The sequence below is a fragment of the Pipistrellus kuhlii genome, unplaced genomic scaffold, assembly GCF_014108245.1.
Source record: "Pipistrellus kuhlii isolate mPipKuh1 unplaced genomic scaffold, mPipKuh1.p scaffold_m20_p_6, whole genome shotgun sequence".
NCBI classification, from domain to species: Eukaryota; Metazoa; Chordata; class Mammalia; order Chiroptera; family Vespertilionidae; genus Pipistrellus; species Pipistrellus kuhlii.
In genome coordinates, this window is record NW_023425562.1 from 19,105,379 (window position 1) to 19,124,046 (window position 18,668).

General features: G+C 40.2%; 1 protein-coding gene across 3 annotated transcripts in view; it reads right to left on the reverse strand.

The window, feature by feature from the left end:
* The window catches only part of MBD2 (methyl-CpG binding domain protein 2), a 50,846-nt gene that overhangs the window by 22,994 nt on the left and 9,184 nt on the right, over positions 1–18,668 (reverse strand). For all 3 annotated transcript variants that reach the window (XM_036418326.2, XM_036418325.2, XM_036418324.2), the window contains exon 2: positions 8,180–8,339. In XM_036418326.2, the coding sequence (XP_036274219.1) occupies positions 8,180–8,339 (160 nt within the window). The remainder of the gene's footprint in view (positions 1–8,179; positions 8,340–18,668) is intronic.

The following is an 18,668-nucleotide window of genomic DNA, read 5'->3' on the forward strand; positions in this document are numbered from 1 at the left end:
CCGGTCAAGGGCATGTACCTTGGCTGCAGGCACATCCCCGGTAGAGGGTGTGCAGGAGGCAGCTGGTCGATGTTTCTCTCTCATAGATGTTTCTAGCTCTCTATCCCTCTCCCTTCCTCTCTGTGGAAAATCAATAAAATATATATTTTTAAAAAAAACACTTTTATTTAGAAGTGTACAAACCTAGCCAATAGGCTCCAAAATAACCACTTACTATGTTATTTTTAAAAAAGTGTGAAACCCGGAAATGTGTATTTTTAAAAGCTCTCCTGGTAATTGTGTGATACCACAGGTTTGGACACCTCTGATTCATGACAGCATCCTGAGCCCTTAGTGAAGCCACCTGATCTATAATATAAAGTAATCGATATTCAATCCTAAAGAAGCTCCACACCTAAATGCTCCTGGAGAATTTTTCCTGTCACTAATTAGTTATAATTAGTATATGTCACTAACCAATACCTTTGGTTTTGTTATTGTTCTTTCATAAAAAAATACAGTCTGCTCACATTAGAACAAAGATGGCATCAGTAGACACAGAAGTATTCCTCAACTGTATGAGCAAACAAGGTCAAGCCTGTAGGATTCTCATTGTTACAAAGGATGACTGGAGGCAGCAAAGACGACCCCAAACTATGAATTCTGAATCCAGACTGGAAGGAAGCCTGCAATGTAAAACTACTGGTGCTACAATAGTAAGATTGATTTTTTTAAATTAACTCATGTTTTTTATTCAATAAGTAAAAATTAGAAAAGCTGGCTAAAAATATTCAAAATATACAATTAACTTCTATTGCCTAACATTGAGACGACAATTCATTCCCAGTGGCGTTACTCAAGAGTGTGCCGTTACTTTCCTCTTGATCTTTAGTTTTGTTTTTCTCCTTCTAATTGGCCTTCAAAGCTCTGAAGACAGAAAGAATTTTTTACTAATTAATTTTGTATTCCAAAACAGTATCGTGTAATCTGGAAAGCTGGACTAACTGGTTTTCCCAGAAACCGTCACAAAATCAGTACATTTTATTAGCACTCTCCCCTCAGGACTGCCAGAGTCACTTTTAATTCATGCCCAGTTGTGTGCCTGAATTTTGAGAACTACCTGCTATAAATTCAGGAGCTATAAAACAAACACTTGTGTGTGTGTGTGTGTGTGTGTGTGTGTGCTCGCGCGAGCAAGCGCGCACATGTGCACACAGCTTTTTAATTCTCATCTGAGGATTTTTTTTTTTCCCCACTGATTTTTAGAGAGTGGAAGGGGGAGAGAGGGAGAGAGAGACTGATGTGAGAGAAACACATCTATTGGTTGCCTCCCCCAGGGAACCAGTCAGGCCACAAATCAAACTTGCAATCCAAGTACGCACCCTTGACCCGGGGGGGATGAGGAGTGGGGTGCACCCTAACCACTGAGAAACATGTCCAGGGCAACACTTTTTTTTATGGGACAGAGATTAAAACTATTCATACATATATTTGAAATCCTCCCTTTCGATATAAAAAGTTCCTTAAATTACAAAATTAAATTGGCAAAATCATATTTTAATGTTAGAACTAAAAAATTCTAACCTATAATAAATTTTCTGAGTATACTGACTAACCCTCTAATCAAAGTTTAATGTATTTTACAATAATGTGCATATTAGACTGGAAGTACTAAAAAAAAACTCAAAAAATTTTGAGGGTTTATACTATTGCCCTAGGTGCCAAGAATATAACTTTTTTAAATCTTTCACTTCATCTCTTTCCAAGAAATATCTTGAGATGGTTCTTTTATGCTCAGAAAGAACAAATATGAAGACATTAATTTTTTTAAATAGAAAATCAAGGACAAGGAGTAAAATTTCCTTTTGAAAAGGTTAATAGCAATTGACACTAGAGCTGAGCATCAAATAGGGACGTGTGTTTTCTGGGGCCTGGGTGAAAGAGTTTAAATTACATAGATATCATGGTTAGGAACGAGGAAATATAAGAATTAATGAAGAAAACAAAAGCTATACTAATATTAAATCAAGAAAAAAATTAAAGGCACTTGACATCACAACAAATATTAAGTAGATTTCAAATGCTTTTTCTTTTCTCAATGACCTTCCATAAAGACCAAAAAAAAGAACATTTAAAGGACAACACAGTGAAGGTGATTCTGAAAGGGACCAAACCAGCATGCAGCCTTTCAGTTCCTAGATTAAGGCTAGAAAACAGGGTAACCAAAGAGATGGGTGACAAGTGCATGTCATAGAGCATTTCATAGAGGTTTTCAAACATTGTTTTGCATTCCTAATCCCTAAAACTGTTTTGAAAATATATATACCACCTACAAGTTGACATCAAGAATATTTCATATTTTAATGGAAAATGGTTTCAAAGGATCCACTTTCTAAAGTATTTAAACACTGACACTTTAATAAACTGTTACATCACTTTAAAATCCCACCATTAACCCACTTATATGTGAACAAGCTGAACTTATATATTTTATTTCCCTCCTTTTTCTCTTTGAATAATTCCATTCCCAGTGTTTTTCCTACTTTAAATTTGAAAACCTTTAACTGATCATTTATCTCATGAAATTATTCCTTTTAACTTTTCTGTAACCATAGAGCTCTTAATGATAAAAATAAATAAATCTATTCTGGTTTATTACAATTAGTTGTATATTACTGACCAAAAATGATGATTTACATTTTAACAAATAATTATTAAGCATAAGAGATGAAAAATCAAATAAATATATTAAGAAGTTATTTTAAAATAACTCCATGAGACCAGAATAAACTGGTGAATATAATAGAATCAAAGGCAAAGAAAGGGAATGGATTGATAATTATGAGGGGGAAAGGGGTGTGGGGGTGAAGAAAGAGACTGGATTAAAATCGTATAACCTATGGATGAGGACAATTGCGGGGGGGGGGGGGGGGGTAGGTAAGGGCAGAGGGTATGGCAGGAACCTGGTGGAAAGGAGCTATGGGGGATGAGGGGGAAGGAGAAACAAATGTAATAATCTGAGCAATAAAGATTTGATAAATAAATAAATAAATAAATAAAATAAAAATGGAATTATTCAAAGAGAAAAAGGAAGGAAATAAAATAAAAACTTCATGGCCTTGAATATTATTAATGACTAAAATGGGTCAAGAGTTAGTGTCAATTCTATTTATATTCTTTTTTTAATTCACCACTAAGAATCCTTGTTCACATAAATGAGTAAATAGAATGACTTTTCTCCTGTCACTTAATTCTTTTGAACTTCTTTTGAACAGAACAAAATGTGTACCATCAAAAATTGTAATAATCGACCTCTAAGTCCTCTGGTAAATGTTGTTGCAAAGAATGGTGCGAGCAGAAAGACTTTACTGTTGTCAAGTCATTCATTTTTCCATACCAACACCAATATTTCACATTGTCCCCCACTGGAGACAATTTGGTACCTCGGTAGAGTTTCGAACAAGTGAGAAGTGTGCATGTGCCCTTCAGTAGAACTGAAGGTGGACTATGAAAGGGAACTGGGCAAAAAGGACCCTGTAGCTCTCTCGGGTTCCTTCCCAGATCAACTGGACATGCTAGTACATATGAGAAAGTTCAGGGCACGGAAACAAATAGAAACCCATCCATGTGGTGATAGCAGGGAAAGCTTTCACACAGCATAGCTGGACAGCAGGGGCTTAACCTGTATGTTCTAAATACCACACTTGTCAGCCTGTCTTTACATAAAGCTGCTGTGTCACAGTTCCAAATTGTGTATATTCTATCTACATATTTTATCTTTAAGATTCATGCAAATTTTGTACTTTTTTAAAAATTAGCCATGTTGGCCGAAACTGGTTTGGCTCAGTGGATAGAGCGTCAGCCTGCGGACTGGATGGTCCCCAGTTCGATTCCGGCCAAGGGCATGTACCTTGGTTGCAGGCACATCCCCAGTGGGGGTGTGCAGGAGGCAGCTGACCGATGATTCTCTCTCATCGATGTTTCTAACTATCACTCTCTCTTCCTCTCTGTGAAAAATCAATAAAATAAAATAAAAAATTAGCCATGTTTGTTTTTATGTAAAAATGTTGCTCTCCCTACCCAAAATGTTGTAATGAAACTAAACCTTCCAAGGATCATTTTAATTCTCTGGCTCTGCATATACTACATGCCCTCAAGAGATAGTCATGCCACAATCTGAGATATAGACTATTTTCCTAAGGTCACTTTCCTCATCTGTAAATGGGGATTAACAGCACCTACCTGTAAGATTCTCATAAAAATCAAATGAGGTAACACATGTATCATGCTGTTGCTGCTAAGGCAGCTTTCATTCAGTCAGTCACTGAACAAATACAGAGTGCCTACTCTGTCAGACACTCACTGCATGTGGGGTCTACAGTCATTAACCAGTTAACTGTCACAATATTTTGAATTTAATTTAAAAAGGTCTGCAGCTCGCATCTACAGATTCTTATGGCATACAAATGGTTAACAAAACATCAAAATCCCTGCCTTAGAACTTACATTCTAGGGATAGGAGGAAGCCAACAATTAGCAAAGTAGGTTTATCATTTATAGTCACATTGGACATAAATTCTGCATAAGCAGCAATTTCTACCACTGCCCCAAATGTCTCAAGCCAAAATTGTAGCAGGCATCAGTCCTTTCTCCACTCACCAGGTACTTATATGCACTAATTCCCTTGAGTCCCACACCTTCCCATGCTCCTGCTATAGCACTAATTCGAGACATCTCTTTCCTAAACATCAGCCCAAAGTGCTTTCTCTACTTCGTTTCACCTTTCCCTAATCTGTTCTCCATATTGCACCCATTCTATAAAATCCAATACCCACCAATGCCCACCATCGCAGCAGCTCACATGTTTCTCAAACTACAGATACTGTCCTCATGATATAGGAACTCTCTACAAGAATATCTTTTTATTGTAGTATTTTGTTGAAGATCATCAAAACAAGCACCTGTTAGGTTGTTTGGTTGACTACCTAGGACACAGCCATACAGAATTCAAAGCTGTGTGAATTATCATCACAATTGCATATTGCCATTGTTTGAGAAATGAATGACAGACTTATACAATTAATTCCATTCAAGAGAATATGATGCTCTTTATTTCAAAATATATCAAATTGGTGTGAATAAAGAAATGTAGGGAAAGAAATGAGTCTTTCCAAGGTATTAGAACTGACAAGCCCAGGTAAAAAATAACTTATTCCATACCATACAAATATTGTAAGAAATGTGTAAAATACATCATATGTTATATTAATGTTACTGAGTTTTAATTTTATTAGTTTGTAGCTTTAGTTTATAAACATTTGATGTTCTTAAAAGCCAGAAACACATGAAATCAAGTTTAGTGTTTACACATCTGAAACATTAAATAAAAGGAATATCTAGCAACAAAACCAAGCTTCTTAAACACATCTTGCACTAAGAATCACTATACTCTTCTTTATCCAATCCTAACATTCTCCAATTAAATTTTTAAAGAAACAGAACATCTTTTTAAGAAACAAACTTCTTAAAATGTTGAGACTATCTCCGAAACCTTGTAACATCTCCTCTTTGAAAATCGAGAGCTTGCATAAATGCCTAAATGATATGTAGCTTTCAGAACAAAGTTTCTGTTTTCCTTATGTACCTACTGAGGATCAGAACTGTGTTGTCCAATATAGTAGCCACTAGAAATATGTGGCTATTTAAACTTTAATTAAATAAAATCAAAAGTCCAATCAGTCACACTAGTCACATTTCAAACATGCAATAGCCACATGTGGCAGGTGGGTACAACATTCCCATCAGCACAAAAACTACTTTGGCAGAACGTTGCTCTGTAACTTCCCCCTTCAAGCAAGCTCTGAGAAAGCCGCTCAAGACTTCAAATGGCAACTTGATGTTAATGACTTCTAAGTCTTGTCTGATCTTTTTCCCTTAAACTAACAGAATATCTTCAGAAACCAATTACAATGAAAGGCATTTCCAAAAAAAATGTATAGTATATTAATTTATTCAATAAACATTTATGACCACTATGACCTCTGGAATGAGGTAGCTATTCAGTCAAATAAACATGAAGCAAACATGTATTAAGTACCTACCGTGTGCTAGGTTTTGGGCGACACATACAGAAACAACCAAAAGCAGACATGGTCCCTGCCCTCATGGAGCTCACAGTGTACTGAAGCGGACAAACCACCACAAACACAACAGCAAGCACCAGGGAGCACAATGAAGAAGGGGCTGTTCTGCTTGGAGAGCGCAGGGCAGGCTTCAGAGGCGAGACAATGGAGCTGGGCCACGATGAGGATGAGGATGAGGAGGAGCTGGCCAGGTGGAGGGGGAGGGGGGCGCATTCCAAGCAGAGGACACAGCACATGAGCAAGCAGAATCTTGAAAGCACATGCCACGGTGCAGGAGGAGCAGTCAGCGCGCTAGAGTGCAAAGGAGCACACAAACTAAAGAGACGAATTAGGTTCGGTTTTTAGTGCATCATAACGATCAGGAAGTTATCTTCACATTTCACTTAGTGTAACTTAACCATGATTCTGGTAACAACAAGGCAGTTTGAAAGCGGTCCAATCATTCGTAAACATTTGAGCCCCTTCAATAGATACCAGCACTGTGGTTAGAGTTTTAGAGGCTGGTTTAGTATATTTAAGAAGCAAAATAAACCTAGAATAAAGGTTTCTTTAAGCTGAACTCACACAGCTTTGCCTATACACTTCTCAAGGTCCCAACTTTTACTAGCATGAGCTCCCTCTACTCCTCTCACTACCTCATATCTTAACACCTTCTTACCTATCAACCCAAAGTATATAACAGCATGTCAGCCTCCCCTCCCCTCCTGCCTCTCTAACAAGGTACCTGCCAAGGTCTCATGGGAACCTGTGCAAGGAACCTGTTCAAGGAACATGTGCAAGGTAACCATAGATGAGGAAACTCTGCAATCTAATCTCCCTGACAGTTTTTGGAATTAAACTACTGTAAACCAACTAGGAAGCTGATTTCTGAATTAAGAGATATGAAACTCAGACCCCATACCTTTCAGAAGTAAAAGAGGAGGAGGAAAACCGCCTGGGGCAGACTTTCCTACACTGGCGACCAGGCAGCACTGCTTACTGGGTAGCTCAGTGCTTGGGAAGGTGCAATGGGGGCGGAAAGGAACTAACATGTGTCAAATACTTGGGGAGATGTTCTCATATAAATTCCTCTTCACCCCTCACAATGCTAAGGGATCGACTCTGACCAGACGGAGAAGGCTGAGGCCATCACAGGGAAGGAAGGTGCCCATGTCTGTGTGAGCGCCAGTGGCAGCGCCAGGGCATCCATCCAGGGGCCTGCCCCGTAGCCCCTCCCCTCTGCTGCACCACCCTGGGGCTCCCAGGTGCATGCAGGGCTCCGTCAGTCACATGCCGAGGAAAAAAGCGCTTCCTTTCCCCTCACATTTCCAGTCAGTGTGAGACAATGGTGGTGGCAACACACATACACATCTACCTATGTAATTTACAGCAAGAAATTTTGAGGAAAAAATGGTTATAACATTTGTTGCCCTTGGGAGGGGTGGGGTTAAAGGTGCTTTTGTAAAGATACTGGGTGCATTAATACAACTAAGTAAGCATTATAATTCAAATCCTACTTATTTGAATTCCTATACTACTAACCATCAACTAAACCATTCAATAAAAATAAGAGCTAATAGGGAAAATTTGTAATCACTGTATAAGGATGAGAACATTCCTAAAAGCCATTATCCTCAAGTCAAAATAAAAACTCCCCTTTCTCAAACAGTAATCCTGAAAATGAATAGGGAACTAACTATACACTATATGGTAAGAATACATGCCACATTAAAGTGCTGCCTCTTCTGGGACAACAGGAACTATTTTAAGGGGGGAGAAGGAGAAAGAGGGACAATTAACATCGACAGAGAAATACTTTGTAAATAGTCCCAACGGTGAAAAGTATGATGTGTACGGACCTAGAGAGACACTGAAATGTGTTTTCAACTGTGTACAATTTACGTAGGCTCCTCCTCCAAAGGACTGAACTACCAGGACATTAATCAGGTTATAATCAAAATGCTTAGCAGGAGGAGAAAAAAACAAAAAACTGGACAATCAAAATCTCAGTGTTATATTTAAAATTTTTTAGAGAGCTCTTGAAATAGAATACAGATGTCATAAGTAAGTTAACCAACCTTATTCTGATTGAGAGGATCATTCCGCAGTCTCTGTTTGTTCTTCTGTAATTTACTAGGCATCATCTTTCCAGTTCTGAAGTCAAAACTGCTGAGGTCAACAGTATTTCCCAGGTACCTTGCCAACTGAGGTTTGCTTCTGAACTTCTTACCACTTGGACTAGAAGAAAGGTAATGTTAATTGTACAAAATAGAGCAAAATTTACCCTACCCTCTACATCAAACTTTGTTCATACTGTCCTTCTGGTCCCAACTGTTACTACCTCACAACTGAACATGTTAAATGTGAAAATGCTTTAGGAACTCAGTAACTTCGCTATAAAAAGAGATCATGTGCCATCTAATGTAACACTTCACTAGGTCCACCATCTGTAGTAGCAGGTGTTACTACAGGTCACCCCTATGGTCACTCGCTCAGCAACCACTGACAGAATCTCAACACCATCGCATACACAGCACAACATGTACCCTGCAACTGTCTTCAATCTCAAACTGTTTTCCAAACTGACTTTTGAAATGCTACTTTTTTATAAATACTAAACACAATGTTAGCAGTAATCAGAAAGAACTTCAGAACAAACTCTTCTGAAATCAACACCCTTGTTAAAAACACACATACACAGCCGCAGCCGGTTTGGCTCAGTGGATAGAGCATCGGCCTGCGGACGATCCTCTAGGTTTGATTCTGGCCAGGGCCCAGGTTGGGGCTGGTGCAGGAGGCAACCAATTGATGTGTTTTTCTCACATTGATGTTTCTCTGTCTTTCCCTCTCTCTTCCACTCTCCCTAAAAATCAATGGAAAGGCAAGGATTAACAAACAAACAAACAAAAAAAGAAACACCCCCCCCACACACACACACACACAAAACTTGGAATTACCAATTTGAACTCATTTACAATAAAAAAAATTAATTTTTACAATATTTAATGCTCCCTAAAGTAACTGAAAGGAAAACATCTGCCAATGTGTTTATACAATGCTGACATTAGTTTTGTTAGCCAAAGCCCTACTGTAAAGAAGGACTCTCTGTGCCTCTCCCCCTCCCTTCCACTCTCTCTAAAAACCAATGGAAAAAATATCCCGGAGGGAGGATATATAAAAAAAAGAAATATTGTCAAAGCTGGAGAATCACAAAAGAACTAGAATTACAGAGAAGGCCAAACTGATATGTTCTAAAAAATGTTTTCCCTTTGTAGCATTGCCCCAAAGTCTTATCTATTGTAAATTTTATGACCAAATGTGCTAGAATAAACTATTATAATCAGTGGGACAAATAATAAACAAAGGGAACTGTGAGAATTCTACAATACCTCTCATCGAAGACAACATGTTATATTTAGAATTTAACCTCGTACAAACTGACTACTACAAAAGAAAAACAATTCAACAGCAAGTCAAAAGAGAAAAGGCTGGGAAACTAAGCAATAAAATATTTCCCTGGAAAAGCAAAACTTCTCTCCGGGTCAAGTCTAAACCAACACACCCCTCTTTGTCATAAACTCTGGTATTCTGCGGCCACCAACTTCAAGACAACGGAAGATCAGATCAACATTCTTTTTCCACAATCTCATGACGTAAGCATTCCTGAAACACAATTCAGAGTATAGAATTTTGCCTGCAGTGAAGATAACAACCAGAAGTAACAGAATAGAACAAAGCAGACAAGAACACAGCAGAGGAAAGAATGTTAAGATTATGTATAAGCAAGCCTCAACTCCCATTCTAACCCAGATTTCAAAATATGCTCAGTGTCATAAAATAAAATAGCCTGTAACCCTCAATGTTGTCCAAAACTTGAGTCATCTCTGCCCACCACAAACTTCCAACCTCATCTTCTGGTCCTGCCCTCAGTTGCAGCATCACTGCCCACCTGGCACGTCATCCTTAAGCTAGAGGTAATCACAATGCCCCATCCCTCAGCCACGCATCCAGTGCCAACCTCTAAATGTTCAGACTCCTCAATGCTGACGACACAGCTGCACCTCCTTAATAACACATCAAAACCCTTCAATCTAAGATGTTTTTCCTAGACCTTTCCCACCAGCCCTGGATACCTACATTCCAAACTCAAAGTCATGAAAATAGGCATATCTTTCCAGATGAAAGGATGAGCATAAGTAATGCTTGTCATAAAACTACCGTGTTTCCCCGAAAATAAGACATCCTCCAAAAATAAGACCTACTTACAGGTTTCCTTTTGAGTGAAATATAAGGCATCCCCTGAAAATAAGCCCCCCCTCCCCCCCTTAGACTCTGTCTCAGAATGCTATTGCTAAACATGAGAGATTTGGTCCACTGATTCTGAAAGAAATGGAGTCACAAGAAATTCACCAGGAAATTCAGGTATTGGATTGTTATGATGATGTTCCAGAAGATGATGACATGATTGTCATTGAATAAATGAGTAAATTCTTGATACTGTAGGATTCAGTTTGTCTGGTTTGTGTTGACAACTACTGTACTACCGTACCGTATACAGGTAATAAATTTCCTTTATTTTCATTTAACAATAAATGTGTACCGTATTCTTCTTCATGGAAAAATAAGACATCCCCTGAAAATAAGACCTAGCTCATCTTTGGGAGCAAAAATTAATATAAGACACTGTCATATTTTCGGGGAAACAGGGTATTAAATCCTCCAAGCCCAACTATAATGTCACCTCCTCTTAATGATATTTGTAATTCTCCAATCCTAATTAAAAATAATTCTGCTATCCTTGCCATCATTCTTCTTTATAACAATTCCTATATATTCTCTTGATGAGTCAAACAACCAGAAATTACAATGCCACCTTTTAAAATCCTCAAACACAATTTATATAGGCTTGTACAAAACAAAGTAACTTCCTGAAAGCAAAAAACTTGTATCAGTTGAACAGTAAAAAATATGGTTTTCATTTGCAGATACACTGAAATGGCCAATTCTATACTTATTTAAAAGTTATATTGCATGGAATTTTAAAAAATTAAACTGGAAAATGTTTTCATGATTAATGTATTCCACTACATGAGAAATGAAATATTAAAGACCCAAATTAATTTGAAAATTTGATAAAGAGTTCTCTGCTACTATGTCACGTATATAACTACAACTGAATAATTAAGTTAAAATAGCAATATCTACACTAATAAAAAAGAGAAACATGCAAATTGACCATACCTCCGCTACACCCACAAGCCATGCCCATAGGCCAAACAGGAGCAGTATGCAAATTAACCTAACCAAGATGGCTGTGGCCACACAGCAAGCAGGAGGCTTGGGTTTCCTTGGCAGTGGAGGAAGCCAAACTTCCTGATCAGCCCTGGCCTCCACTCAAGGCTACAAAGTTTCAATTATAGAAGATAAATAAATCCCAACAAAAATGGCGGCAGCCACAGAACTGAAGCAAGCAGGAGACTTGGGTTGTCCCCCATAATGGAGGAAGCCGAGCTTCCTGACTGGCCCTGGCCTCCACTCAAGGCTACAAAGTTTCAATCATAGAAGATAAATAAATCCCAGATACCAGGGCCTCCACTTAGGTCGCTGGGGGGCAAGGCCAGCCTGCAAACCACCACAAGCCCCTTACCCAGGCCACCCCATGCCCCAAGGTAACACCCACCCCATTCTGGGACACTCTTCAGGGCAAACCAGCCGGCCCCCACCCATGCACCAGCCTCTATACTATCTAATAAGAGTAATATGCAAATTGACCACCACTCCAACACACAAGATGGCTGCCACCATGTGGACACAAGATGGCCATCAGGGAAGGGCAATTTGGAGGAACCAGGCCTGCAAGGGGGGGCAATTGTGGGTGATCAGGCCAGCAGGGGAGGGCAGTTAGGGGTGACTAGGCCAGCAGAAGAGGGAAGTTGGGGATGACCGGGCCTGCAGGAAAGGGCATTGGGGTGGGGGGGGGGGGGGTCCAGGCCTGTAGGGGAGAGCAATTGGGGGGACCAGACCTGCAGGGAGGGCAGTTGGGGGGGACCAGGCCTGCAGGGGAGGGCAGTTAGGGGCAAGCAGGCTGGAAGGGGAGCAGTCTGGTAGAGAGTGGTTAGGGGGTTATCAGGCTGACAGGCAGAAGTAATTAGGGGCAATCAAGAAGGTAGGCAGGTGAGCAGTTGGGAGCCAGTAGACCTGGACTATGAGAGGGATGCCTGAAACGAGCAGTGGGACATCCCTTGAGAGGTCCCAGATTGGAAAGGGTGCAGGCTGGGCTGAGGGACACACACCCTCCCCTTGCAGGAATTTTGTGCACTGGGCCTCTAGTAGTCCTTATAATTAGATATACCACTTACTGGTAAAAAAAGATTTTGATAGTCTGGCTGTGTGACTCAGAAGTTGATCATCAATCTATGAATCAAGATTCACAGTTTGATTCCCAGTGGGGGCACGTACTCAGGTTGTAGGCTTGATCCCCAGAAAGGGGCATGAAGGAAGCAGCCCATCAATGATTCTCTTTCATCATTGATGTTTCTATCTCTCTCTCCCTCTCCCTTCCTCTCTGAAGTCAACAAAAATATTTTTTAAAGATTTTGATAAATTATTTAATATACCTCAGAAGCGGGGGAAAAACTCTAAAAAAATAAAATGACAATTTTCAATCAGATATCTCTCTAATAAGATCTCATTAATGCAATAAAAAGCTGAGTTCCAGAGTGGATTTTCTTTTCACAGACTAATGTTCTAAATTACGAAAATGTTAAGGTAGCAACTTCTACCAAATAAATAAGCACTGTTATTCTTAGGATATGGCTTAGAGACAACTAGAATGTCATTTCTTAAAGAAGCAATTGACTTAATTTCACAAACTAACCCTGCAATAAGTAGTTCCTTATGTAACAGGTAAAATGCCAGTTACCTGCTATGTAGTAGTATCTACACACAAGAGCCTCACTATAACATGCCTCTACAGAACAAAACTCTGATCAGAGATCTCCCTGTTTTAGGTACTTCTCTCCCAAATTAAGGAAATCTAAATACTTAAGAACGCAATTAAGCATCCAGTTGCTGGGAGAAGCCAATCCACCCTCTCCAGGAGCACCTCCGCTGGGCGTGGCCTGAGCCCGCCCCTGTCCTGTCCCAGTACCTGCACTGGCTCCTGCAAGGGCGAGGGATGCAAATGCACCACCTGCAAGAAAAGCTGCTGCTCTGCTGCCCCGGCAGAGTGCTAGAGATGTGCCAAGGACTCTGTGCAAAGGTGGAGAGGGCACAGCTGAGGCTCAGAAGTGCAGCTGCTTTGCCAGTGAGACGAGGACCTGCCCTGTGAAACGCGTGTAAACGCTGCTGGGGGCCAGTGGCACCGCTCCCTGTAGGAAGGTGTGGCTTTGTACCCTCCACCACAATAAATCTATTATATGACTGATTAATGGCATTAAAAAAAAAAAAAAGAAAGAAAGAAAGAAAGAAAGAAAACTTCAGTTAAGAGGCTATACTCATGAAAAGTCTATGATCTAGGTTAGCAATTTAGTATGGCTTCAAATAGTTCCTATGTTTAGTGATTTTAAAAATCAAACATAAGTATGCATTGTAAGAAAGAACATACTCTACAGATAAACTAAGTGAGTAAGGAAGGAAAATGGTAGAAATCACAGTTTTAACATTAGCATATCAAAAGAAAGTAGAAATATCAACTAGTATTCAGTCAGATCTAATCCATCCCCAATCCCTGCCCCATCCTAAATATGGACTTCTCTGAAGCATCAATATTGCATTGCTACAGGTACCGTACTGTCATACACACTATTGCTATTGCCTTCAGAACCGTGGTATAAGGCATTTGCTTCTCTGTAACTGCTATCGCTTGTGTCTAGTACTTTAAGTTAGCTTGGCTGTCCCAGTGGATTTTAAGACGAGGGACCTTCTTCTGCAGAAAGTGGAGCCAATCATAGAAAAGAAGAGGCCTCAAGAGAATAGTTAAGCAGGAATTCTGCCCATCACACATAGACCATCTGCACAGTAGCAACATGACCCTGGAAGTGGCTGAGACAGTAAATGCTAGGTGAACAAACAAAAAATGATATGTCATTTAAGTTCTGGTCACACCCAGAGTGACAAAATTATCACAGGTCTGCATTCTAAGATGGCTGCTGTGGGTCCCAGTCTCAAGCACACAAGGACTTGATGTAACTAAGAGCATCAAAGTGTAACTTAGAGAAATTACTTTTTTTTTTTTTAACTCGAATAGACTAGGGAACGATATTAGTCATTTTCAGTTTTCTCTGTCCAGAGTGACTACTTCTAATCCCAGTAATGAAACACTAATATTTTCACTTTCGGCCACAAAGAACATTCCCTACCAACTAGCCCATAGATACGCCAATCCTGAACCAACTTGTGATCTCACCTTTAACTTCTACCCACTAAGTACCCTGAAGAAAATAATCTAGTGAAAATCAATGAGTTGTATTTTTCCAGTTCATATAAGAACATTTCAGCACTTGAACTATGTCTTTGCTTGTTTTCATTTTGACTAAACTATTTATTTTTTTTTTTTTTTTTTTTTTTTTTTTTTTTTTTTTTTTTTTTTTTTTTAAAATATATTTTATTGATTTTATACAGAGAGGAAGGGAGAGAGATAGAGAGTTAGAAACATCAATGAGAGAGAGTCATCGATCAGCTGCCTCCTGCACACCCCCTACTGGGGATATGCCCGCAACCAAGGTACATGCCCTTGACCGGAATCGAACCCGGGTCCCTTCAGTCCCCAAGCCGACGCTCTATCCATTGAGCCAAACCGGTTTCGGCTTGACTAAACTATTTAAAGCACTTCTTAAACCAAACTCTATCTTAGAGGTTTCTAAATATAGAGTAAAAGAAAAAAAAAATTATTTGGCATGTGGCTTTTAAATTAAAAAAAAAACAAAAAAACACTAATGAGATACCAGTAATACTTAAATAATGGTCACCATACTTTAATGGTATTCACATTGTCACCCTATAAATTCACCTGTAATCATAATTATCTTTAATTATCTGGGCTAGACAACTCTACCATGCTGTGAAAGTCAGGACATACAAATTGCACTTACGAGGGCCCACTGTTGGCATGTGGAAATGCACTCTGAAAACACTCCTCGAGTAGAACAGAACACATTTTTGCATGTTACTTTGATATGAATAATCATATTTATGAGACCAGAGGTCTGAGCAAAACAAATAGATCTTCAAAAGAATTTATAACGGATGAACTATGAGAGAGAGCAATAATCTGATGGAATAGGATGAAATGGACGATGAGTGGCAAGAAGCACTGTGGATGGCAGGTGGCTATCTCTGAGACTAAAGATAAAAGAGCATGCTCAGAGATGCCCTACTCTCCAACAGTATCAGGGAGCACTTAGTGGGGAATAAAAATCTCCACACTGAAAATGCTGTAAGCTGCACGGGAGCCCTAACCGGTTTGGCTCAGTGGATAGAGTGTCGGCCTGCGGACTGAAAGGTCCCAGGTTGGATTCCGGTCAAGGGCATGTACCTTGGTTGCAGAGACATCTCCAGTAGGAGGTGTGCAGGAGGCAGCTGACGGACGTTTCTAACTCTCTATCCCTCATCCTTCCTCTCTGTAAAAAATCAATAAAAAAAAATTTTTTTTTTTAAGCAGTACTGGAAAAGTTTGAGAATAAGGATATATCAATTTTCTATCTTTTTCTGCCTCCTAAAATGTTAAAGCTTACCTATTACAAGAATAAGTATTGAGCTGAGACCAGTTTGGCTCAGTGGATATAGAGCGCGGTCTGAGGACTGAGGGGTCCCAGGTTCAATTCCGGTCAAGGGCATGTACGTTGGCTGCGGGCACATCCCTGGTGGGGTGTGCAGGAGGCAACTGGTCGATGTTTCTCTCTCATCGACGTTTCTAGCTCTCTAACCCTCTCCCTTCCTCTCTGTGGAAAATCAATAAAATATATTAAAAAAAAAAAAAAAAAAAAGAATAAGTATTGAAAGAAAAAGATTTCTCTAACACTAAATAGCAATTGTCTCCAGAAATCAAATTTTAGCTAAAACTAAACATCTGGAATTAAAGTTACCTTTTTGGACTTAGGTACTGTGATATTGCAATTTATAGGAACTATAATGGTTATTTCACAAGCATGTGGCCTTCATCCTTCCCTGATTCACAGCTCCCAAATCCCTTGAATTTCCTAAGTGATAAAAGCAGCAATGGTGTCTCTTGCTTTGTTGAGGTGACTTCCGGATCCCACTCAAGCATGGTGCCTGGCTGGCAACAGGAGCAACCATGTGGTTAGAGAAAAGGTCGGCAAACACACTAGTCAACAGAGCAGCAAACTGCAGCTCTCAAGCCGCAATTTGCTGACCACTGGGTTAGAGAATAGGAACTTTCTGTCCTACCTCTTGACATCAGGAGGGGAGAGAGACTACAGGTTGAATCAATGGCCAATGACAGTCTGACTAGGTAATGAGCCTTCCGAAACACTCAGAAGGACAGCTCTTCAGCCCTCCTGGTTGGGGCATCAGGAAGCTTCCACATGCCCCAAGCCCCAGGACAGAACTCTTTCCTTCAGGACCTCCCCTGTGTATCTTCTCATCTGGTTACTGATTTGTATCCTTTAATAACCTTTATAGTAAGTCAGTGATCTAATGAATGAACTGGTTTGCCTCAGTTCTGTGAACATTCTAGCGAATTAATAGAGGAGGTTGTGGGAACCTTTGATGTATAAATGGTCAGAAGTTCAGGTAACAACCTGAGTTTGTGCCTGGCATCTGAAGTGGAGGGCAGCTTTGTGGGACTGAGCCCCTAACCTGCGGGATCCATCCCCAGGTACACAGTGTCAGAATTGAGTTGAATTCTTGAACACCCTGCTGGGGTCTGAAACTTGCTTGTTGGTGTGGGGAAGCTGCCACATGCACATACAGTATTTTTCGGACCATAAGACGCACTTTTTTCCCCCCAGAAGTGGGGGGGAAAAGTCCCTGCGTCTTATGGTCCAAATATAGCCTACACATATACTTTAAAAAAAAAAGTTTTTTTTACTTGCCCGGCTCTGTGTGGTCTCTGTGTGCTTGCCCGGCTCTAAAATGGTTCTAAATGCTGCTGTTTACTTTACAGGGTTGATTACATGTGTTTATGACTGTGATGTTGGGTTTTAATGCACATAAAATATTTTAGGACACTATTTGTTTCAGAATCTTTTTTTCTTCATTTCCCTTCTCTAAAAACTGGTGCGTCTTATGGTCCGGAGCGTCTTATGGTCCGAAAAATACGGTACTTAGGCCTGGGAACCCTTTTCAGATACAAAACATATAATCAGAAAACTACCAAGCCATTTAATTTAAAGGATACCACTGCTTTAAAGGTACATGACATACATGCATCCACAGGTCAGCTCTCTACTCCCTCAACCTTTAAATGCAGATCTTGCCTAAAATGAACCATCCTAAGCCCTCCTTTATACCATAGTTTGTCCCTGGTAGCTTTTATCTACTCTTATCTTACTTATTATCCTCCATCTCTAACCAGTTAGTATATCCAATTCCTCCATAATCACCTTTGAATCCATCCTTCCTTTCCACTACCACTACCTAAGTTATTTATCACTAGAGGCCTGGTGCACAAAATTCATACACTGGGGCAGGGGGAGAGGGGGTGGAAACACTGTGTCCCTCAGCCCTGCCTGTAATTTCTCACAATCCCGGACGCCTAAGCCAGCAGGCAGACATCCCTCTCACACTCTGGGGCTCTCTCAGTCTGGGATCCCTCACTCCTTACAGCCTGCCTGCAACGGATATAGGAGAGGCTCCCACCACCACCACCACCACCACCACCACCACTACACTCACCAGCCGTGAGCCTGGCTTCTGGCTGGGCGGCGCTCCACCTGTGGGAGCACACTGACCACTAGAGGGCAGTTCCTGCATTGAGAGTCTGCCCCTGGTGGTCAGTGCATATCATAGCAACTGGTTTTTCCATGGATGGATCGCCATCTGGTCAATTTGCATATTGGGGTTTTATTATTATTTATCATGGTCTAAATCACCATGGTAGGCTGATTTTCTATTTGCTAAGTCTCCTTGCATTCTAAATTCTCTAGATTGCACTTCCTAAAACACCACTATGATCTATCAGATTAAGCCCACAATGGACTTCAACTCATTAGCAAAAGGGAGCCAAATATCATAGCCCTGCATTTGAGATCCTTTTCCGTCTAGCCTTCTCCTAACCTTTCAACCCTACTTTCCACGCCTCTTACCCTGTGACCTCTTCTCCAATCACATTGGTTTATTCCCTCTATCCTGAACAGGCTGATGGTTTCCCTCTTCAGCCCTTTGTGAACCATGCATTTGACCTGGTCTCTAATGCATGACTTTACCCCAAAACCCCAGAGACCAGAAATACCAATCCACCTGTTCCTCTTCCATAAGCCTTATCAAAACTATACAGCTTATTCTCTGTATCAGGCAAATAATTATGAATTGCCTATTGGCATCTCTTATATCCTAGTTTCAAAATACTGAGTTCAAAGTATATGATTTCAAAAAATCATATAATGA